The 25219-nt window shown below is 39.0% G+C and overlaps 2 protein-coding genes across 7 annotated transcripts in view; one reads left to right on the top strand and one right to left on the bottom strand.

Annotated features, from left to right (window-relative positions):
* Positions 1 to 24113, bottom strand: part of LOC133665009 (organic cation/carnitine transporter 2-like) — a 33349-nt gene extending 9236 nt beyond the window's left edge. The window contains exons 1-6 of the mRNA XM_062070145.1: positions 23706 to 24113; positions 18995 to 19098; positions 10625 to 10779; positions 5061 to 5232; positions 1436 to 1562; positions 1268 to 1368 (exon numbers count right to left, since the gene is read on the bottom strand). Coding sequence (XP_061926129.1) covers positions 1268 to 1368; positions 1436 to 1562; positions 5061 to 5232; positions 10625 to 10779; positions 18995 to 19098; positions 23706 to 24113 — 1067 coding nt within the window. The remainder of the gene's footprint in view (positions 1 to 1267; positions 1369 to 1435; positions 1563 to 5060; positions 5233 to 10624; positions 10780 to 18994; positions 19099 to 23705) is intronic.
* Positions 1 to 25219, top strand: part of LOC133665011 (solute carrier family 22 member 4-like) — a 127679-nt gene that overhangs the window by 40041 nt on the left and 62419 nt on the right. The window lies entirely within an intron of this gene.

Here is a 25219-nt window from a genome sequence, read left to right as displayed (position 1 = left end):
AGCTCACATTTCTACGCTAGTGTTGCTAACCTAGCGTAATGTTAAAATGTAATGTTAGCATGTAGCTCACATATCTATGCTAGTGTTGCTAACCTAGGATTATGTTAAAATGTAATGTTAGCATGTAGCTCAAATATCTATGCTAGTGTTGCTAACCTAGCATTATGTTAAAAGGTCATGTTAGCATGTAGCTCACATATCTATGCTAGTGTTGCTAACCTAGCATTATGTTAAAATGTAATGTTAGCATGTAGCTCACATATCTATGCTAGTGTTGTTAACCTAGCATTATGTTAAAATGTAATGTTAGCATGTAGCTCACATGTCTATGCTAGTGTTGCTAACCTAGCAAGATGTTAAAATGTTATGTTAACATGTAGCTCACATATATTTGCTAGTGTTGCTAACCTAGTATGATGTTAAAATGTAATGTTAGCATGTAGCTCACATATATTTGCTAGTGTTGCTAACCTAGCATGATGTTAAAATGTAATGTTAGCATGTAGCTCACATATATTTGCCAGTGTGTGACAATCATTGGTACTTTAACTTTAACTTTTTAGCTTAGCATAGTGTTGGTAACCTAGCGTGATGTTAAAATGTAATGTTAGCATGTAGCTCACATATATTTGCTAGTGTTGCTAACCTAGCATGATGTTAAAATGTAATTTTAGCATGTAGCTCACATGTCTATGCCAGTGTTGCCAACCTAGCATGATGTTAAAATGTAATGTTAGCATGTAGCTCACATATCTATGCCAGTGTTGCAAAAATAGTGTGATGTTAAAATTGAACTGCAGCATGTAGCTCACATAGCCATGCTCGTGTTGGTAACCTAGCATGATGTTCAAATGTAATGTTAGCATGTAGCTCATATATTTGCTAGTGTTTCTAACCTAGCATGTTCACATTTAATGTTAGCATGTAGCTCACATAGCATGCTAGTTTTGCTAACCTAGCGTGATGTTAAAATGTAATACTAGCATGTAGCTAGTGTTGCTAAAATGTGTGTACTAGTGTCCCACCCACTGAATGTTGTGCTATATGTGACATATGACATCATTATGTAAATATGTGTATATATTTCTATATTACATTGAACAAGTGCAAGTTACAGTGTGTATGTCAACAATTAAACAATGAGTCAAAGACAGCTCATTAGCCTTAAAGTTACAGACACACATTGAAATCAAGGACACATAAAAGCATGTTGAGTGTGTGTGACACATACAGTATTAGAGAAATAAATAATAAATAATAGTCCTACCACAGAAGTTGACACAACAGGGTGATGGTGTAAACGTTGCAGCTCCTCACAATGTCTCTGATGTTATATTTCTTGTCTTTCATCTGCAACGCATCTTCAATCTGACACACACAGAATATTCACTTCAAAACACTACTCAAACCATAAGAAATAAGCGCACTTTTTTACCTCAGCCTGTGTAAAAATGGCGTCTGGGGTGGCAACCTGATTTGTCTGAGCGGCAACTTTCAGTATGGCCTCCGCCTCCTTTACGCGGCCCTGAGAGAGCAGCCAGCGAGGAGACTCGGGGATGAACCTGCACCACATTGATTAGTAAATAAATAAATGATAAATGGGTTATACTTGTATAGCGCTTTTCTACCTTCAAGGTACTCAAAGCGCTTTGACAGTATTTCCACATTCACCCATTCACACACACATTCACACACACTAGAGCAGGGGTCACCAACTTTTTTGAAACCAAGGGCTACTTCTTGGGTACTGATTAATGCGAAGGGCTACCAGTTAGATACACACTTAAATAAATTGCCAGAAGTAGCCAATTTGCTCAATTTACCTTTAACTCTGTTATTATTAATAATTAATTATATTTATCTTTGTGGAAACACTGATCATCTTAATGATTTCTCACAATAAATATATATAGAAACAGATCAATATCAATATGCAACACTTTATTTTTATATTTTCTCTAAGTGCACATTTTTCAAATTGAACATTTTCAAATGATCACTTCTAAGACAGTCTTGTGAAATCACAATATCCCATTTTAACTAGCTAGCCACTAACATTTTTTAACAAATCATGAATTACTTTGCACCATGTTTGTACAAATAATAACTCATGTAAAATACAAAAGTAAACTCTCAAATTTTTAAATCATGTCACACTTTGAACTGGACACCAAATCTGTTATCTGTTTCTTTGTCAGTTAGTGGGAAGCCTGGCATTGCATGCTGTTAACTAGTGTGTTGTACTCTGGTGTGTAACTTGACACTGCAACTCTGAGTGAGTCTTGCAGATGTGCATCAGTGAGGCGTGTTCTGTGTTTGTTCTTGATGAAGTTCATGTCAGAAAAGGCTGATTCACAAAGATAAGATTTTTCCTCATTGTTTGCGGAACCTTCTTAATCTTTTGGACATATTTTCACAGCAATCTGGCCTTAAGCTTAATTATGATAAATGTAAAATGTTAAGGATCGGAAATCTAAAGGGAACGTCCTTTCGAATGGAATGCAAAGTGCCTGTTTTGTGGACAGATGGACCAGTTAACATACTTGGTGTTGTTGTCCCAGAAAATCTGGAAGATCTAGGCTCAGTAAATTATGATAATCGACTAAGAAAGCTGGACAAAATTATGCAATTATGGAAAGGGAAATCCCTAACCTTGTATGGTAAAATGTCTATTGCCAACTCGTTAATTATACCTCAATTTATTTATTTGTTTTTGTCATTACCAGCTCCATCACAAAACTTTTTTAAGATTTATGAGCGGAGGGTCTTCGATTTTGTCTGGAATGGCAAACCAGAAAAGATTAAAAGAAAGGTTTTGTACAAAGAGTATGAATATGGGGGCCGGAACTTCTCAACTTTGAAGCTATGTGTCTGTCTTTAAAAGCATCAATTGTTCCAAAGATGTATTTAAACATTGAGTGGTACACAAATGTCCTGTTGGACAAAAAACATGTACTGTATCAAAAGAAATTGTATCCTTTTTTACAAGTGATCCCCTCCCAGAGAGTCTGCTGGGAAACATGGCGGGGTTCATAAAGGAAACAATCCACTCATAGTGGTGTTTTCAATTTTATGTGCCAGAAAAAAGAGACGATATTTTGCAGCAGTTAATATGGATGAACTCTAATATTGTAATAGATGGAAAGCCTTTCTTTTGGAAAAATGTGTTTGAAAGAGGAATCATTTTTGTCAATGATATTATCAATGAGAATGGTAAAATTATGAAGTATGATGAATTTAGAGCTATGTATGGTGATGCTTGCTCAAGCTTTTCATTTGATCAACTAACTGGAGTAATTGGGAAAAGATGGAAACAAATAATTAATTATGGAACTACTAAATTATTAGTTTGTAAACCTCTAATAAGAAATTCTAGTTGGCAAAAAGGAACTAAAATAAATAGAAAAATATATAATTTTTATTTAATAAAGAAATCTTTGAAGGCTGCCTCATACAACACAAATGGAAAATGGGAGGACTTTTTTGACTGCCCGTTGCCATGGGATGCCATATTCAAACTAATCTATAAAACCACTATCGATGTGCAAAATCGTTATTTTCAGATTAAAATTATTTATAACTTCTTACCCACAGGGAAAATGTTAAAATTATGGAATATGACAGAGTCAGATGATTGCCGATTTTGTTGTCAGGAGCCTGAATCCACCCTGCATTTGTTTTGGTATTGTCATATTGTGTCTTTGTTTTGGGTGGAAGTTGAAAAAATGTGTTTAAGGATTGGTTTGTTTATGAAGCTTAATGTGGTTTCTGTTATTTTAGGAGAGTTCATTGACAATCATGATTTAGTCAATTTAATTATAGTACTCGGTAAAATGTATATTTTTAAGGCCAAAAACAGATATTCACTTAGTATTACTTTCTTTAAAACATTTATTCAGTATTTTCTAACTTTAGAAAGTTACATGGTTGGAAACGATAATGATGCCAAAAAACATTTAAAAAAAAAAGATGATAAGTCCTCAAGGGCTTATTTTGAAAGTATAATTATGTTTATAGATTATATGATATCTGTTGTTGTGTTCCCTAATTTGAGTGACCTGGACATAATCTGGACTGTACATAAATGCTTATTTTGAAAATGTAATTTTGTTTATAAATTATATGCAATCTGTTGTTTGGGTTGATGCACTGATTGAAAGTGTATCTTGTGTTTTTTCTATGTAGATTTAATTTTAAAAAAAAAAAATTTTTTTTTTTTTTTTTTTTAATTTAAAAAAAATTTTTTTTTTTTTTTAGAACAGGCCCGCGGGCGACTCATCTGGTCCTTACGGGTGACCTGGTGCCCGCGGGCACCGCGTTGGTGACCCCTGCACTAGAGCTTTCAGTCATCCGCCTTCCTATATCCTCATGTGCAACAGCTGAATCCTATTTCAAAAATTATTGTAATGTAATGTTATTGTGTTGCTTACACATGCTAGCGTTGCTAATCTAGCATGTAGCATGATGTTAATATGCAATGGCAGTATTTAGCTCACATCGTTCAGAGCAGGCTCTGACATAGTTATGCTAGTGTTGCTAAACTAGCATGATGTTAAAATGTAATGTTAGCATGTTGCTAACATAGCATAGCGGGGGTGTATATTGTAGCGTCCCGGAAGAGTGAGTGCTGCAAGGGCTTTTGGGTATTTGTTCTGTTGTGTTTATGTTGTGTTACGGTTTGGATGTTCTCCCGAAATGTGTTTGTTATTCTTGTTTGGTGTGGGTTCACAGTGTTTGTAACAGTGTTAAAGTTGTTTATACGGACACCCTCAGTGTGACCTGTATGGCTGTTGACCAAGTATGCCTTGCATTCACTTGTGTGTGTGAAAAGCCGTAGATATTATGTGATTGGGCCGGCACGCAAAGGCAGTGCCTTTAAGGTTTATTGGTGCTCTGTACTTCTCCCTACGTCCGTGTACACAGCGGCGTTTTTAAAAAGTCATACATTTTACTTTTTGAAATCGATACCGATCATTTCCGATATTACATTTTAAAGCATTTATCGGCCGATAATATCAGCAGTCCGATATTATCGGACATAGCTACTAAATAGTTCTTACCACCATAGCGGTATGTATGTCAGTCCTGAGGCGGCCATGGGGATCAACAGCATCCTCCATGAGCGCAGAGCATACGCCACCGGTGCCAGGAGCATGTATCCTATGGCAGCGCTCATGAAGACCCCCAGGGAGCAGAAGACCACCCGGGCCTTGGAGCTGAGGATTTCTGTTCCTAAGGGCCAAACATTCACAAGTCACTTCTTACATATATGTTAATAGAGTGAGCTGGCATTAGCGTCCATAGCAGAATAGAATAGACTTTATTGTCATTATATTTGCATATAACGAGATTAAGGACTCCAATTTAAGGTGCGGTCGTGGGAACACATATGGGATAAAAATAAATTACACAAGAAGTAATAAAGATAAAACTAAGAATTTAAATAAATAGACTACTATTATGGATGTCCGATAATGGCTTTTTGCCGATATCCAATATTCCGATATTGTCCAACTCTTAGTTACCGATACCAATATCAACCGATACCGATATATACAGTCGTGGAATTAACACATTATTATGCCTAATTTGGACAACCAGGTATGGTGAAGAAAAGGTCCTATTTAAACAATAAAATAAGATAAATAAATTAAAAACATTTTCTTGAATAAAAAAGAAAGTAAAACAATTTAAAAACGGTTACATAGAAACTTGTAGTTAATGAAAATTTGTAATTTTTTTTTTTTTTTTTTTAATAATGTCCTGCCCAGCTTCTCGGGCAAATCATATAGCAGATGTAGATGCCCATATCGGCTGTTCAGATTTACTTTACAAAAGAGAAGTGTAGGATACTTCTCTTGTTGCCTTATTTGTATTTTGACTTTATTAAATGTATTTATATTATCATTTGGTGCAGCCGGGCCGGAGCAGGAGGGGATAGAAAGAGAGAAAAAGTAAGACAGAGGGGGGAATTGTGGGGACAAGAGGGGGATTAGACAGAGAGACAAAAACAACAACAGCAAACACAACAACAACAACAGAGCAACATCTGCAAATACGACATGTACAAATATGATGGTAAAAGTAATAGCAAATAAGCAGTTAGTGAAAATAAAAAATAATACAGAAATGACAATGAGCATTATTATACTAAAAATGGAGCAATACAAATACCAATAGAAATAGTGCTATTGATAATAAACAATACCAATACTTTACCTTTATTATCAACAATACAATTGTTCAAATGCAACAATACATATACGTAATGATAACTTGAGATACGAAAGAATGCAGAAAAATGGAGGGGAAGAAAGAGAAGCAACCTACATTAACCTTGTAGATTGTTATAGTAACAATAGGTTAAGCTTTGTCAGTGTGCCATGTGTTATACCCAGTTTACCCTAGGGCAACAACGTTAATATATGTTTGATGAAACGTAATTATGTGCATGAGTGTATGTGTGCATATGTACTTGTATATGTACAGTATGTGTATATGTGTGCTTGTACAGTGAATGTATATGTACAGTATGTGTATATGTGTGTTTGTACAGTGAATGTATATATACAGTATGTGTATATGTGTGTTTGTACAGTGAATGTATTTGTACAGTATATGTATCTGTGTGTTTGTACAGTTAATGTATATGTACAGTATGTGTATACAGTATGTTTGTATAATGAATCTGCGTGTGGATGTATGAACTTTGAGTGTGTAAATATGTACTGTATTTATTTGTATATGTATGTGGGAGCGTAGGTACCTGTGTATGTATGTATGTGAGTATATGTGAATTTGCATGTACAATACATTTGACTCCCAGTGTGTGCGGGAGCCAGAGTACGGCCCCAGCCTCCCAGAGAGCCCATCCCTCAAACAGTAGGTGTGGTGCCCAGGGAACCAGGGGCCACCGCCCCCACGCAGCCAAGCCGGACAGCGACAGGAACCCCAGAGCCTGGCCCACCGTGCCGCCCACAAGGGCCAGCAGCAGGCCGCAGACAGACGCACCCGGCAGAGGACAAGGCACGAGAAAAGCAGCCAGCGAGAGACCACACCCCACACGGACAGAAAGGCGGGACGCCCCGCCCGAGGGGCCCGGAGACCCCCCGCAACCGGACAGGAAGACCGCCCCCGCACCACCGGCAACTGGGCCCCCACGAGCCCCCCACCCCCGGAGAGCGCGGCGAGGCCAGCCCACGGCCACCCCACCCAAGCCGGCCGCCACAGGACCACCCAGCACGGGGCCACGGGAACCACCCACCCCACCCGCAGGGACCCCAACGATGGAGATGGAACAACCAGCGACCGCCCCGCCGAGTCCCCCCCTTGGGTAGGGGAAATAAATAAATAAATACATAATAATAATAATAATAATAATAATAATAATAATAATATTAATAAAATATATTAAAAAATAAGAATAAATAAATAATTAAATCTATTTATAAAAAAAGAATTAAAAGAAGATCACAGACATGCTGACACACAAGGTCGCTACCCCAACAACTGGCCGACTCGCAGCACCTCGGAATACCCTGCAGCACCAAGCTACCACAGTAGACGCAGGGACCAGACCCAACAGGCCCCAACCAAGACGGGCACCCGGAAGGGATGGACGGCGGGACCCAGGAGCTCCAGACACGCGGTCCGGATGCAGTAGCCTGAGGCGCCGACCCCCACCCGACAGGCAGGCCCAGAACGTACCCCCAGAAATATACATACATATATATACATACACATAAACATACACATGTACACATACATACACATACACATATATATACATACATACATACATACATACATACATACATACACACACACACACACACACACACACACACACACACACACACACACACACACACACACACACATACACATACACAGTTTGTCAGCCCCCAAAACCACCGCGCGCGCGCGCTGCCACCAGTCACATTATCAGCCACCCCCCTGCACCAGACCCAGCAGCCACGGGCGCCCACACCACAAACAAACGGCAGCAGAAACAGCAGCCACAACACCCCCAGACAGCCAGCACCACCCAATCAAATCGATCAAAAAAAACCGCGACCGGCAACCACACGCCAACAGGATCACAGAGACCAGCCAGCGCCAGCCCGCCAGCAAGCCCAAACGCAAGAGACACCAACCCCCCCCCCCCCAAAGACCCCACCACCCCAACCCAAACCCGCACAAACACACCACCGCCCAAACAACCGAGACACAGTATCCAGACCAGACACGGGCGCCGCACCGCCACCACATCAAGTCGCCAACAGAGACCCCACAGCGCAAGGTCACGGGCACGGACCCCACCCAACAGGAAGCGAGACCCGCGCGACGCCACACACAAATAAATAATAAGATAATAATAATAATAATAATAATAATAATAATTTAAAAAATAATAATAATAAAATAAAATACAAATTAAATTAAATTAAAAATAACAAATACAAATAAATAAATAAAATAAAATAAAGTAAGTAAATAATAAAAATTATTTAAAAAAAATACATATATATATATATATACAGTATATATATATATATATACATACATGCACACACACATATACACATACATATACATATATATATATGTACACATATATATATATATATATATATATATATATATATATATATATATATATATATATATATATATATATATATATATATATATATATATATATATATATATATATATATACATATACATATACATATACATATACATAAATAAAAATAATAATAATAATAATAAATTAATAAAAGCCTGGTAGGCCACCAGAACGCAGTCCCCGGAATCCGTGTCGGCCGACGAGGCAATGAGGGGTGCGCCGAACCCCAACCCCCCCACATGCATGTGTACAAGGCCCCCAGAGTGTCTACTGTGTAGTTAAAATTAGGAGGTCAGCCATTACAGCCGACCTCCAGTCCCTATTGATGCGTGTACTGTAGTGTGAGTGAGATATGTATGCTTGTGGGAACTAATAATGCGATTAAAATTGGGGGACATCAAGGTCTTGGTGGGTCCCAACCAAGCCGAGCCCTCCAAATCCTAAGTGTCTAATATGCAGTTAAGATTGAGGGATGGACGAGCAGGGGACAAGACAGGAGGACTGGAGCCCCATAGGAGGCATCCTCAACCCCCCGCCATGCCTCCCCGCAGGACAATCCCCCAAAGTCCTATATTTGTGTGACTGTGTGTGCTATAAGTAGGAGGAGTAGAGGGCCCGGACATCCCCCCCAGTCCATGTGGTCGACAACCAGGAACTACGGCCAGGAAGCCGCCGCCCCCACCCCCACGGCCCGTGACCCACACCAGACCACTTTAGCGTGACGCCACGCGAGCCCACCCCCCGCCAAACAAAGCCATCCCCCGCCCGCCCCAACCCCGCAGAGCCTATACCAGCAACCAAACGCAGAAAAACTGCACAGCCCCGTGCCCAATGCAAACACCGCATCCCGGCCATCCACACAGCAACGTACCCATACGAGTTCCGGCCAGGGGACGGCGCCCCCCAACGGGGGCAGAAGTCAATGCACCCCGCCCGCACGCCAGCCGGCAAGCCAACGCCAGCCAGCCCCCACAACCCCACAAGCGCACAGATACCAGCCACAGTCCCCCAACCACTCCAACCCAACACAGCGACGCCAACCGCCGGCAGTACCACAGCAACCATCACCACCACCGCCCGTCCGCAGCACAAACACCCACGGCCGCCGAAACCGAAACAAAAAAAAGCGACCTACCCTGTAAACCACAACAACGCACACCCCCAGCTACCACAGAGGCCACCAACCCACCTACCCCAACTCATCCACATACAGGCCAATCGATCCACTGGACATCCACACCCATACACACACCTACACATACATACACACATACACACATACATACACATATACATACATATATGTGTATACACATACTGTACATACACATACACACATGCATGCATATACATATACACACACACACATATATACACCTACATACATATACATATGCACACATACATACACCAAAACAAAACAAAAAAATAAATAAAAAATAAAAATAATAATAATAAATAAAATAAAATAAACCCTTTAAATAAAATAAAATAAAAATAAACATGAGGCCTGGTTGCCAACAGTGTCCAGCGCCACCAAACCCCGCAGCCCTTCCCGCACGTCCAGGCCCCCCCCCCTGGACCAGCAGCACGCACAATCATGTGTGCTTACGGACTGTATCCCTTGCAGACTGTATTGTTATATATTGATATATAATGTAGGAACCAGAATATTAGTAACAGAAAGAAACAACCCTTTTGTGTGAATGAGTGTGAATGGGGGAGGGATGGTTTTGTTTTGGGTTGGTGCACTAATTGTTAGTGTATCTTGTGTTTTTTATGTTGATTTAATGAAAAAAAACAAAAAAACAAAACGATACCGATAATTTAAAAAAACGATACAGATAATTTCCAATATTACATTTTGAAGCATTTATTGGCCGATGATATCGACAGGTCGATATTATCGGACATCCCTACAAAATACTGTACAACGTACAGAACAGCCGCCACAATGTGTGTTTTATTTTTTTTTAAAAATCCATAACGTACCCAGCACAAAGGCGATGATGTAATTGGAGAACCCCCCTGCGCCTGCGAGGAAGAAAGTGAAAGCAAAGATCTCCCAATTGGGAGAGAATATCTGGGCCGTCACAGTAAGCGTCTGAAGGAACATCATGGCGAACAGGGCTGGCTTCCTTCCGTATCTGTGTTTAGAAAGGCAGACAGATTTATTTTCAAGGTGTCTCAAACCACAACTTCACTATGAACTCACCTGCTCACATAGCTATGCTGATGTTGTTAAACTAGCATGATGTTAAAATGTAATGTTAGCATGTAGCTAACATTACATGTAGCTAACATTGATGTTGTTGAACTCACATGATGTTAAAAGTAATGTTAGCATGTAGCTCACATAGCTATGCTAGTGTTGCTAACCTAGCGTGATGTTAAAATATAATGTTGGCATGTAGCTCATATAGCTATGGTAGTATTGCTAACATAGCATGATGCTAAAATGTAATGTTAGCATGTAACTCTTATAGCTATGCTGGTGTTGCTAACATAGCATGATGCTAACATGTAATGGTAGCATTTAGCTCACAGCTCAGAGCAGGCTATGACATAGATATGCTAGTTTTGTTAACGTGGCATGATGTTAAAATTAAATGTTAGCATATAGCTCACATTGTTATGCTAATGTTGCTAACCTAGAATAATGGTAAAATATAATGTAGTTCACATTGCTCTGCTAGTGTTGCTAATCTAGCATGATGTAAAATGTAATGTTGGCATGTAGCTCACATAGCTATGCTAATGTTGCTAACCTAGAATAATGGTAAAGTATAATGTTAGTATGTAGTTTACATAGCTATGCTAGTGTTGCTAACCTAGCATGATGTGAAAACGTAATGTTGGCATGTAGCTCACATGGCTCTGCTGGTGTTGCTAACATAACATGATGCTAATATGTAATGGTAGCATTTAGCTCACAGCTCAGAGCAGGCTCTGCCATAGATATGCTAGTGTTGTTAAGCTAGCATGGTGTTAAAATTAAATGTTAGCATGTAGCTGACATTGCTATGCTAATATTGCTAACCTAGAATAATAGTAAAATATAATATTAGCATGTAGCTCACATAGCTCTGCTAGTGCTGCTAATCTAGCATGATGGTAAAATGTAATGTTAGCATGTAGCTAATATAGCTATGCTAGTGTTGCTAACCCAGCATGATGCCTAGATGCAATGGTAGCATTTAACTCACATAGCTCAAAGCAGGCTCTGACATAGATATGCTAGTGTTGCTAACCTAACACGATGTTAAAATATATTGTTGGCATGTAGCTCACATAGCTATAATGGTGTTGCTAACTTAGCTTGATGTTAAAATGTAATGTTAGCATGTAGCTCACATAGCTATGGTAGAGTTTCTAACCTAGCAGCATGTTAAAATGTGGTGTTAGCATTTAACTCACATAGCTGTGCTAGTGTTGCTAATCTAACATGATGGTAAAATGTAATGGTAGTATTTAGCTCACATAGTTCAGAGCAGGCTCTGACATGGATATGCTAGTGTTGCTAAACTAGCAAGATGTTGAAATGTAATGTTAGCATGTAGCTCATATAGCTATGCTAATGTTGCTAACCTAGTATGATGGTAAATTATAATGTTGGCATGTATCTCACATAGCTATGCGAGTGTTGGTAATTTAGGATTATGTTAAAATGTAATGTTAGCATATAGCTCACATAGCTATTGTAGAGTTGCTAACATAGCAACATGTTAAAATTTAACGTTAGCATGTAGCTTACATAGCTATGCTGGTGTTGCTAACATAGCATGATGGTAAAATGTAATGTTAGCATCCTAGTAATTAACTGCAATATATATATAGCTATGCTAGTGTTGCTAACCTAGCATGATGCTGAAATGTAATGGTAGCCTTTAGCTAACTTAGCTCTGAGCAGGCTCTGACATAGATATGCTAGTGTTGCTAACCTAGCACAATGTTAAATATATATTGTTGGCATGTAGCTCACATAGCTATGCTGGTGTTGTTAACTTAGCATGATGTTAAAATGTAATGTTAGCATGTAGCTCACATAGCTATGGTAGAGTTTCTAACCTAGCAGCATGTTAAAATGTGGTGTTAGCATTTAACTCACATAGCTATGCTAGTGTTGCTAATCTAACATGATGGTAAAATGTAATGTTAGCATGTAGCTCATATAGCTATGCTGGTGTTGCTAACATAGCATGATGCTCAAATGTAATGGTAGCATTTAGCTCACAGCTCAGAGCAGGCTCTGCCATAGCTATGCTCGAGTTGTTAACCTAGCATGGTGTTAAAATTAAATGTTAACATGTAGCTCACATAGCTATGCTAATGTTGCTAACCTAGAATAATGGTAAAATATAATGTTAGCATGTAGCTCACATTGCTCTGCTAGTGTTGGTAATCTAGCATGATGGTAAAATGTAATGTTAGCATGTAGCTCACATAGCTATGCTAATGTTGCTAACCTAGAATACTGGTAAAATATAATGTTAGCATGTAGCTCACATAGCTCTGCTAGTGTTGCTAATCCAGCATGACGGTAAAATGTAATGTTAACATGTTGGTAATATAGCTATGCTAGTGTTGCTAACACAGCATTATGCCTAGATGTAATGGTAGCCTTTAGTTCACATAGCTCAGAGTAGGCTCTGACATAGATGTGCTAGTGTTGCTAACCTAGCACAATGTTGAAATATATTGTTGGCATGTAGCTCACATAGCTATGCTGGTGTTGCTAAATTAGCATGATGTTAAAATGTAATTTTAGCATGTAGCTTTCATAGCTAGGGTAGAGTTGCTAACCTAGCAGCATGTTAAAATGTAATGTTAGCATGTAGCTCATATAGCTATGCTAGTGTTGCTAACCTAGCATGATGCTAAAATGTAATGGTAGTATTTAGCTCACATAGTTCAGAGCAGGCTCTGACATAGATATGCTAGTGTTGTTAACCTAGCATGATGCTAAAATGTAATGTTTGCATGTAGCTCATATAGCTATGGTAAAGTTGCTAACCTAGCATGATGTTAAAACTTAATGTTGGCATGTAGCTCACATGGCTATGCAAGTGTTGCTAACCTAGCATGATGGTCAAATGTAATGTTAGCATGTAGCTCGTATAACTATGCTGGTGTAGCTAAGATAGCATGATGCTAAACTGTAATGGTAGCATTTAGCTCACAGCTCAGAGCAGGCTCTGACATAGTGTTGTTAACCTAGCATGATGTTAAAATTAAATGTTAGCATGTAGCTCACATAGCTATGCTAATGTCGCTAACCTAGAATAATGGTCAAATATAATGTTAGCATGTAGCTCACATAGCTATGCTAGTGTTGCTAATCTAACATGATGGTAACATGTAATGTTAGCATGTATCTCATATAGCTATGCTAGTGTTGCTAACCTAGCATGATGCTAAAATGTAATGGTAGCCTTTAGCTCACATAGCTCTAAGCAGGCTCTGACATAGATATGCTAGTGTTGCTAATCTAACATTTAGTTTATTATTATTCTTCGGTCAATGATGTTAAAATGTAATTTTAGCATGTAGCTCATATAGCCATGCTATCCTAGCATGATGTTAAAATGTAATGTTAGCATTTAGCTCACGTAGCTACAGAGCTGTCAAGGCTCACGCTTTGAGCGTGACAGTCATGCAATTCACCCATTTTTCACGCCACACTCTGCACTTTGTTTATATTTCCCTATTTAGTGCTATATATATATTTTTTTCATGAAAATACACTTATTCCACAACAAAAATAGTTTTTAATAAAGTAATTAGTGACCAGTTGTTGTTTTTTAAGAAATAATTATTAGCAATTTACACGGCAGTTGATTGGACAGAGGAAGCTAAAGCAACTTTTGAAAAATAACAGGATTTAATACATCAAATAGTTGAGACAATCTTTACAATAATTAAAGCAGGAAGAGTGCTAACATTTCTGTGGACACCAACTAGCAGATAAGAATGCAAAGCAACTAAAACAGGAATAAACATGGAAATTAATCCCAGTCAAGCCGAAGTGAAAAGTATAGTTAAGATAGAGCTAAATAAAAAATGGCAGGGTAGTTGAAATAAAGAAAGGAAAAGGTAGGCAGTATTATAAAGGAGTTTAGGAGTAATAAGAAGTGGTAATAGAACTAGGAAGGAGGAAGATAGCATTACTAGTGATCAATGTAATCAAATAGAAAATGTCGAGCATGTATTAATACAGTGAAATAAATATAATAGAGAAATACTGACTTGTAAGTTAGTAAAAGAGAAAGTTAGTATAACACTTGATGATCCGCCACGATCATCCGGATGGCAGAGTGGCCGTGCCAGTAACCTGAGGGTTCCTGGTTCAATCCCCAGCTTCTACCATCCTAGTCACGTCCGTTGTGTCCTTGAGCAAGACACTTCACCCTTGCTCCTGATGGGTGGTGGTTAGGGCCTTGCATGGCAGCTCCCGCCATCAGTGTGTGAATGTGTGTGTGAATGGGTGAATGTGGAAATAGTGTCAAAGCGCTTTGAGTACCTTGAAGGTAGAAAAGCGCTATACAAGTATAACCCATTAACCATTTTAAGATTGCATTTGGAACATGGAAGCTAGAAAGCTATACAAACATTTTAACCGCCATTTTAAAAAAAAAAAGAAGGAGGCGGGCGGTCTTGGTGCCTCAAACTATCTTTCACACACAACAGCGCCGACTTTTAAAACCCACTCAACATTCTCCTGCTCGCCAAAAGAAGGTAACTACCCAATTGTGTCCACGGTTGGTTCACTGTTTCATCTGGAGTTTCCTTGTTAAACTGTAGTGTTTTAGGTCTATCATGTCCTGTTTTTGTTGCAGAGCTGTGTAACATTTATTTGCCTCTTCTCTTGGCCAGTTCACACTTGAAAAAGAGACTCAAGTGTGTGTGTGTGTGTGTGTGTGTGTGTGTGTGTGTGTGTGTGTGTGTGTGTGTGTGTGTGTGTGTGTGTGTGTGTGTGTGTGTGTGTGTGTGTGTGTGTGTGTGTGTGTGTGTGTGTGTGTGTGTGTGTGTGTGTGTGTGTGTGTGTGTGTGTGTGTGTGTGTGTGTGTGTGTGTGTGTGTGTGTGTGTGTGTGTACTTGTATTTCTATCCTTCTTGAGACATCAACACCGGTCCATATGAGCACCGGTGAACAAGTCAGGACATAAATCATGGTCCCAATACGGAAAACTAGGGATGTCCGATAATATCGACAGTCTGATATTATCCCGGCCGATAAATGCTTTAAAATGTAATATCGGAAATTAACGGTATCGGTTTCAAAATGATCGGGATCTGTTTCAAAAAGGAAAATTGATGACTTTTTAAAACGCCGCCGTGTACACGGACGTAGGGAGAAGTACAGATCGCCAATAAACCTTAAAGGCACTGCCTTTGCATGCCGGCCCAGTCACATAATACAGTGTTTCCCACACATTCATTTATTTGTGGCGGCCCGCCACGGAAGAATTACGTCCGCCACAAATAAAAAAATAAAATAAAATAAAAAATATATATATACATATATATATATATATATATATTTTTTTTTTTCTGTCCAGTTTCTCAGACAAATCATAAAGTTGATGTAGATGCCCATATAGGCTGTTCAGATTTACTTTACAAAAGAGAAGTGTAGGATACTTCTCTTGTTGCCTTATTTGTATTTGGCCACTACTGTTTTCTGTTTATTTGTTACTGACTGTGGCAGGACACCTCTGCCTCTGTTTCACTTTATGTTGCTGGTAAATAATATGGTTGTAGTAGTAGGCTGAAGTTAAATTATTTAGTATACACTAATTAAATGGGCAGAGCTTTGAGAGACATTTTAGCTTTAATATTTTGTAAGATATATTTTTTGTAAGAACCACAATTAATAAATATATTTTAGTGAATAACTTATTGTTCAAATCTGTATATAAATATGTACATAAAGTGTTGTCATTATATTGTAAAATGGATGGATGGACGTTTAAAACAAAACTGTTATTATTAATTAGTAAGTATGCATTTTTGGAGCCTTTTTAGAGAAAATCATATCATTGTAGTAAATTATGCAAATTACTCTGATGTCATGGCGACCACGCCCATAGCCACGCCCCCACCGCCACAGGTGTCTTGGCAGTTTATGGGAAACACTGTAATATCTACGGCTTTTCACACACACAAGTGAATGCCACGCATACTTGGTCAACAGCCGTACAGGTCACACTGTGGGTGGCCGTATAAACAACTTTAACACTGTTACAAATATGCGCCACACTGTGAACCCACACCAAACAAGAATGACAAACACATTTCGGGAGAACATCCGCACCGTAACACAACATAAACACAACAGAACAAATACCCAGAACCCCTTGCAGCACTAACTCTTCCGGGACGCAACAATATACACCCCCCGCTATGTAACAAGGAAAACCTAGTTACATTGTTTAATGCATCCAGCGGGGCGTCACAACAAAATTAGGCATAATAATGTGTTAATCCAACGAATGTATATATCGGTATTGGTTGATATCGGTAATTAAGAGTTGGACAATATCGGAGTATCGGATATCGGCAAAAAAGCCATTATCGGACATCTCTACGGAAAACCATTGCATCAAATAGATAATGTCTCATTTGCACCCCTGGTGGTGAAATCTATCAAAATGAGGGTGGTCCCAAAATTTTTCAAATTGACTGTCGGTTTTAAAAGTGCTCCCCCTCTGGTCAACATATGAAATAAGTGTGTGTAAGAAATTGAAATGCGCCCCCTTTTGGCCAAAATAATTTAAAAAAATAAATAAATATGTATGTTGGAGCCAAAATTCCTTATTTGTTTATATTGTTTTTATTTTATTTTCTCTAAATTGATTGTTGGGTTCAGTATGTTTAATTTCCTTTTCGGCAGATTGCTCCGCCCACTTCCTGTTAAGAACCAGGAAGTGTTGACAGGGAGGGCACTGTTGTTATGGTGCAGTTACTATGGTAGCCTCCATAAATTGGGCACAGGTGTGAGCATGGGAGGGCGATTGGAGGACAAACAGTTTTCGACCGTGAGCGTGTTCGTGTTTGTGACGTGACGTGTCGTGTCTTGCCGTGACAATGCTGTGACAATGTGCCATTCAAGGTTAGCATACTTTATGTTATATAACTTACATTTGATTTAATTTAGATAGCTGGAATAAACGGATTGTCATATCCAAACACAGTTCTACAGTACTGGACATTCTATCATTTACACGCGTCAAACTGGTCAACACAGTCGCCCTCGGTACCAGCCCAAAGGTAAGGGCTGTACAATGTATATAGAGACATACTGTAATAACTTGAAGTAAATAACAAATATTAAAAACCAATTACAAACAAAGAATTCAAACCAAAAAAAAAAAAGAACTAAAAGCAGTCTTTTTCTCACAATATGTCGACTTTTTTCGTATAAAATTGCGAACAATTTCTCATATGTTTTGTGTTTCTGTCATATCGCAATATTTTCTCGTAAAATTATTACTTTTTAATGCAAAATGGTGACATTTGTCATATTAAATTCTGACTTTTATCACAATGTTGCAATTTTTTTTTTTTGTTCTTGTAAAATAGTGACATTTTCATAAAATTGCCAACATTCTAAGCTTTTCTTGTAAAATTGCAACTGTTATTGAGTAAAATTCCAACTTTCATCATAACATTGCACAAATGTTCAGTTTTTCTTATAAAATGTTGACTCGCGTTGAGTAAAATGACGACTTTTAATATAATACTGTCAAAATTTGCCAAAGTTTTTCTCGTGAAATTGTTACCTTTTTCTTGTGAAAGTCCAACTCATTTTTCACAACAATTTTTTTTTAATTTGCATAGTATGTATATATTATTAATGTTGTAAATACAAATCTTTATATATCTAGAAAGGGTGGTCCTAAAGAGGTAGGCATTTTTCGGAGGTCTTAAGAAGGTGACAGATACAATTTTGTGTGCGTGCGTGCGTGCGTGCGTGCGTGCGTGCGTGCGTGCGTGCGTGCGTGCGTGTGTGTGTGTGTGTGGAAGCAAATAGACCCAACACTGTCAGAGTTACAGACCTTGTAAGGGTCAATTTACAGGGCCTTACACTGTAAAACAGTATTCAATCAAACAGTGGACACAGTGCAGGGAGGACATCAGTCTTAAGGTATAAATTGACATTAAAACAAACCACATCCATATTAAAAAAGGCCAACATTTTTTCGATCGCATCGTGAAACTAAAGTCTCACTCTTGTCATTTTCTGAAACTTGGTAGCCTGTCCCACTACTTAATGTTCGGTTGTATGTGACATGAGGGCTTGCTTTCTTCCCTATTTATTGTTAGAAACACAATTTTTCGGGCGTTTTCACCATGAACGCACCTGTCCGACATCTGGCCTGAGACGAACGCTCCAACGAGCACCCCGCAGTAATGGATGGAGGAGGTCAGTGGCAGTTTGTATGAGTCCTCGCACACCAGGTCCCACTAAACAAGGGGCACAAGTCTTCGTTAGGAATGAGTCACAGGTTGAGGAACACACAGTAGAAGTAGAAGAGCACACAGCTAGCCTTTTGCAACATAGCGCCATCTGCAGCATCCGTTAGGTCACTGCACTACTTTGCCCCAGTGCCACCAGACGAGCTCAAAGTTTCTCAAAAGATACACCAATGTACAGCCAGTTCTTCCTGGGCCGCGCGCTGGACTTCCTTAAGATCTGCTGTGTAGTTTTTAAAGTAGTGACAAGTCTCCTCTGGTTACTACTTAGTCAGGAATCTTGCATGTGACTGAAGCATGAAAGAGCGGGACTATACAGGTCTAGCTGTAGTGTGCTCAAACAACCACCAGGTGGCATCTGTGAGCAGATAATCCTGTACCATCTCTTTTGGTTTCTTTTGACTAATAGTTTTTTTTTTACATAATATGTAAAAAAACAACTACTTTTTACAGTAAAAAAGTGGCAGCTCAGTTTAAAAAATCTTACTGTAAAATGTACGTTGTTTTTTAAAAATGGAAAAACAGTTCCAAATAGTAATCATGATTATTTTGTTTGCTATTGTAACCACAATCAATAACATGACTATTCACTAATTTGAAAACATGAGTACTTATTGTACCACCAAAACTCAACTTTAAATATAATTTAAATGAAGAATGGTAAATGGTCTGTATTTATATTTATATTTATTTAATATACATGGAATGATACCCAAAGCGCTTTACATTATACATCGCATTCACTAATTCACATACACTTTCACACAATGATGGTGGAAGCTGCCATGCAAGGCACTAACTACAACCCATCAGGAGCAGAGGTGAAGTGAAAGAACAAATAATATACATTATTAACGAAAAAAACACAAGTACAAAAATAATAATAATAGTAATAATACATTTAAATAACAATATAACAAAACAATCAAATTCAGGTTTTACATTTTAAGTTTTTTATATTCCATTTTTTACGTTTTACACTTATGTTACCACCGTAGGGCGTGTGCTTTTTGTGTGAAGCATTACATTTGATAAAATGTTTGTTAATTACAAAACCTAAAACCAGTGAAGTTGGCACGTTGTGTAAATCGTAAATAAAAACAGAATACAATGATTTGCAAATCCTTTTTACCTCATATTCAATTGAATAGACTATAAAGACATGATACTTAAAGTTCGAACTGGAAAACGTTATTTTTTTGCAAATATTAGCTCATTTGGAATCTGATGCCTGCAACATGTTTCAAAAAAGCTGGCACAAGTGGCAAAAACGACTGAAAAAGTTGAGGAATGCTCATCAAACACTTATTTGGAACATCCCACAGGTGAACAGGCTAATTGGGAACAGGTGAGTGCCATGATTGGGTATAAAAGCAGCTTCCATGAAATGCTCAGCCATTCACAAACAAGGATGGGGCGAGGGTCACCACTGTGTGAACAAATGCGTGAGCAAATTGTCCAACAGTTTAAGAACATTTCTCAACGAGCTATTGCAAGGAATTTAGGGATTTCACTATCTACGGTCCGTAATATCATCAAAAGGTTCAGAGAATCTGGAGAAATCACTGCATGTAAGCAGCTAAGTCTGTGACCTTCGATCCGGTACGTCGATCAGGCGGTACTGCATCAAAAAGCGACATCAGTGTGTAAAGGATATCACCACATGGGCTCAGGAACACTTCAGAACACCACTGTCAGTAACTACAGTTGGTCGCTACATCTGTAAGTGCAAGTTAAAACTCTACTATGCAAAGCGAAAAGCATATATCAACAACACCCAGAAATTCCGCCGGCTTCACTAGGCCCTAGCTCATTTAAGATGGACTGATGCAAAGTAGAAAAGTGTTCTGTGGTCTGACGAGTCCACATTTCAAATTGTTTTTGGAAACTGTGGACGTCGTGTCCTCCGGAACAAAGAGGAACAGAACCATCCGGATTGTTATAGGCGCAAAGTTGAAAAGCCAGCATCTGTGATGGTATGGGGGTGTATTAGTGCCCAAGGCATGGTTAACTTACACATCTGTGAAGGCATCATTAATGCTGAAAGGTACGTACAGGTTTTGGAGCAACATATGTTGCCATCCAAGCAACGTTACCATGGACGCCCCTGCTTATTTCAGCAAGACAATGCCAAGCCACGTGTTACATCAACGTGGCTTCATAGTAAAAGAGTGCGGGTACTAGACTGGCCTGCCTGTAGTCCAGACCTGTCCCCCATTGAAAATGTGTGGTGCATTATGAAGCCTAAAATACCACAACGGAGACCCCGGACTGTTGAACAACTTAAGCTGTACATCAAGCAAGAATGGGAAAGAATTCCATCTGAAAAGCTTCAAAAATGTGTCTCCTCAGTTCCCAACGTTTACTGAGTGTTGTTAAAAGGAAAGGCCATGTAACACAGTGGTGAACATGCAACGTGTTGCTGCCATTAAATTAGTTAATGATTATTTACAAAAAGAAATTACGTTTCTCAGTTCGAACATTGAATATCTTGTATATTCAATTGAATATAAGTTAAAAAGGATTTGCAAATCATTGTATTCTGTTTTTATTTACGTATTACACCACGTGCCAACTCCACTGGTTTTGGGTTTTGTAAATGCAAAAATCCTCACATTTTAGGTGCACCGTATCTTTGGACAATTTTGACCAACAGTTTAAGTCCAAGCATAATAGTTTTGTAAATGTATCAATAAGTGTTTTAAGTACATTATGCTTGTGTAAGCTACTTTTTAAACCTTTATTTTGTTAGCGCAGTCAGACCGAATGTGGTGCACAATCCTGTTACTGTGAAGGGGGGAATTGTGCTGTTGTTCTGAGAAGATTAGAGGCTGTTGGAACAAAAAGAGAGAGAAAGACAGACATCTCAAGTTGCGTCTGCTTTCCTGTTTGTACATTGATGTTACATCCATGATGTTGTTCAAAACAACACAAACAGATGAGCTTTGTTGTGGGTGCATTGATTGTTCTTGCTAGTTTTAGCATCCTAGTTTAGTCGCTGTTTCAATTGGCCGTCTTCACATTGTTTAGTTCAGGACCTGTGTCGGGAATAAATGGACGGTCTCGGACAAACAAATGTTCCTTATCCTCACAAATGACAGCATTTCACTTACATTTACAGTCACGATCAAAAGTTTACACACACTTGGGAAGGACATAATGTCATGGCTGTCTTGAGTTTTTAATAATTTCTACAACTCTTTTTTTTTTTTTTGTGATAGAGTGATTGGAGCACATACTTGTTGGTCACCAAAAACATTCACGAAGTTTGGTTCTTTTATGAATTTATTATGGTTCTACTGAAAATGTGACCAAATCTGCTGGGTCAAAAGTATACATACAGCAATGTTAATATTTGCTTACATGTCCCTTGGCAAGTTTCACTGCAATAAGGCGCTTTTGGTAGCCATCCACAAGCTTCTGGTTGAATTTTTGACCACTCCTTTTGACAAAATTGGTGCAGTTCAGCTAAATTTGTTGGTTTTCTGACAAGGACTTGTTTCTTTAGCAAACCTTAATATATTGTGGCCAAACAGCTCAATTTTTGTTTCATCTGCCCACAAATCTTTCCTCCAGAAGGTCTTGTCTTTGTCCATGTGATGTCAGATGAAACAAAAAATGAGCTGTTTGGCCACGATACCCAGCAATATGTTTGGAGGGAAAAACAGGTGAGGCTTTTAATCCCAGGAACACCAGCACTACCGTCAAGCATGGTGGTGGTAGTATTATGCTCTGGGCCTGTTTTGCTGCCAATGGAACTGGTGCTTTACAGAGAGTAAATGGGACAATGAAAAAGGAGGATTACCTCCAAATTCTTCAGGACAACCTAAAATCATCAGCCCGGAGGTTGGGTCTTGGGCGCAGTTGGGTGTTCCAACAGGACAATGACCCCAAACACACGTCAAAAGTGGTAAAGGAATGGCTAAATCAGGCTAGAATTAAGGTTATAGAATGGCCTTTCCAAAGTCCTGACTTAAACGTTTGGCCAATGCTGAAGAAACAAGTCCATGTCAGAAAACCAACAAATTTAGCTGAACTGCACCAATTTTGTTTTGCTTGTATTATCAATAAACACATTTAACTTGTTAACAAAAATGTCTCTTTTATAAATAAATACATTTTAAATATGAATGAGGTAGATCCCCTCGACTTGGTCAATTGAAAAGTAGCTCGCCTGCAGAAAAAGTGTGGGCACCCCTGCCGTAGGTGATTATGTAATCTCCCGAACTTTATATATTCATTGATATATTGTCATACATTTTATATAGCCGTATTGGGGATGATAATTTAGTGTAAATTTGTTGACTGTGGTGGATTTTGTCATTTGTTTTGTCTGTATCTACAAAAATAAATACAAAAGATACATTGGTACATTACGTGGGACATGTAAGTGTTAAAAAGACGCGTTGATAGTGTAGAAATGCACCCAATTGCATGAAATATAGTCTTGATTTGCTGCATTTTCTTTCGGGGTTTCAGTCAGCTCAGACTTTGTACACAACTCTAATGAGAAGTCATTCCTTTGATGTCAGAGAAAGTGTTCTTAAAGATGCATCTTAGATTAGCTTCAAGACACCGACCAAAGCTCTCTGGCTCACCTCGGTGACAATGGTCGACTGGTAAATGTCTTTGCTGTACGTCCACCCGTCTCGACAGCCCTCCAAAGGTATCTCCGCCACATCCACCCCCACGTGTGGGACGACTGCATTTTCCGAGTAGTTCTTGACCATCGCCAGGTTGAGTCTGAGGCAAGAGCTGGGCTTCTCGGCGCCGTCCACCGTCTCCATGGGGATGGTCACGTTCCTCCACGCCTCGCTCAGGTTTGCGCTTTCGGGGATGTAGCACTGGTGAGGCGGCGTGTCGCCCACAAATACGATATAGATGCTAATGAAGCCATTGGGATAGATGCTTATGGCCAGCGCGAGGAAAACCCTACGCTGAAACGCACCCCAGGTACCCAGAAATGATGTGATGCTATCATAGTCTCTGACTTTCAGGTCGCCCATTTTTTAAAACATTTGTCTGTTTCTGAGTTGCTGTCTGCGCTGGTAAGAACAACTGAAGATCACACACCTAAGGTTGAAGATTATATTGCTGCGTCATTAGTCTCGTTACACAGTTACAGCCTCGTCTGCACTTATCTTCTAAGAAAATGCAGTACATGGGGAATTGGCCTTGAATAATTTGTGCAAAGTATGTCAATCATTAACTTGATGCTGTAAAAGTGTAATCTACTTTTAAAAGTTCAGTTCTGTTTTCTAAGTTTTTCCTAAAAAGTCAAAGCAGTATTTAGAAAAGTAGATAGATAGATAGTACTTTATTGATTCCTTCAGGAGAGTTCCCTCAGGAAAATTTAAATTCCAGCAGCAGTGTACAAAATTGAGATCAAATTTAAAAAGTAAAAAGTAAATAATGTGGGTAGCTTGCTACCTTGTCTTTGTTTTTGTTTTATTTGGTTCAGGGGTGACAGGGCTCGAGTTTAACCGCGCCAACTGCGGCAAAAGCCGCGACCGCCCTCTCATTTGCCGTAATGCCCTAAAAAATTGACCAACATTTGCGGCAACATGCCGTGACCGCCCTTGACTTTTTACTTGTTAATGAACTAGGGATGTAATGGTCAACAGTATAATGATAATTGGTGATTAAATTCCAGATGGTAACCGCAAGCGCTTGATTTGACAACATATGGGATCGGACAGAAGTTTAAAGGTCTGTAATTGAAGATGTCAAGTAAAGCTGCCATTCTACGATGTCTTAAACAACATTAACTATTAAGTTACTTTAAGAAAATCTACGCATGAGTGAATGAAGGCCATACTTAATCAACAGCCATACATGTCACACTAAGGGTGGCCGTTAAGACAACGCCAACACTGTCAAACCTGTGCCATATAGTGAGACCACACTAAACAACAATGACAAACACATTTCGGCAGAATATTTGCACCGCAACACAACATAAACACAACAGAACAAATTCCCAGAATTCCTTGCAGCGCCAACTCTTTCGGGACGCTACAGTCATTTTCCCTCCTGCTGACATGTTTAGAACCATATGAACCACATTGGGCTCTGAGAACCTCAGGGAGCGAATCTTCTGCTGGTGCCCAGA

Source organism: Entelurus aequoreus, linkage group LG14 (genome assembly GCF_033978785.1).
Source record: "Entelurus aequoreus isolate RoL-2023_Sb linkage group LG14, RoL_Eaeq_v1.1, whole genome shotgun sequence".
NCBI lineage: Eukaryota > Metazoa > Chordata > Actinopteri > Syngnathiformes > Syngnathidae > Entelurus > Entelurus aequoreus.
Note: the sequence above shows the minus strand (reverse complement) of the source record. Positions and strands in the feature narration are given on the sequence as shown.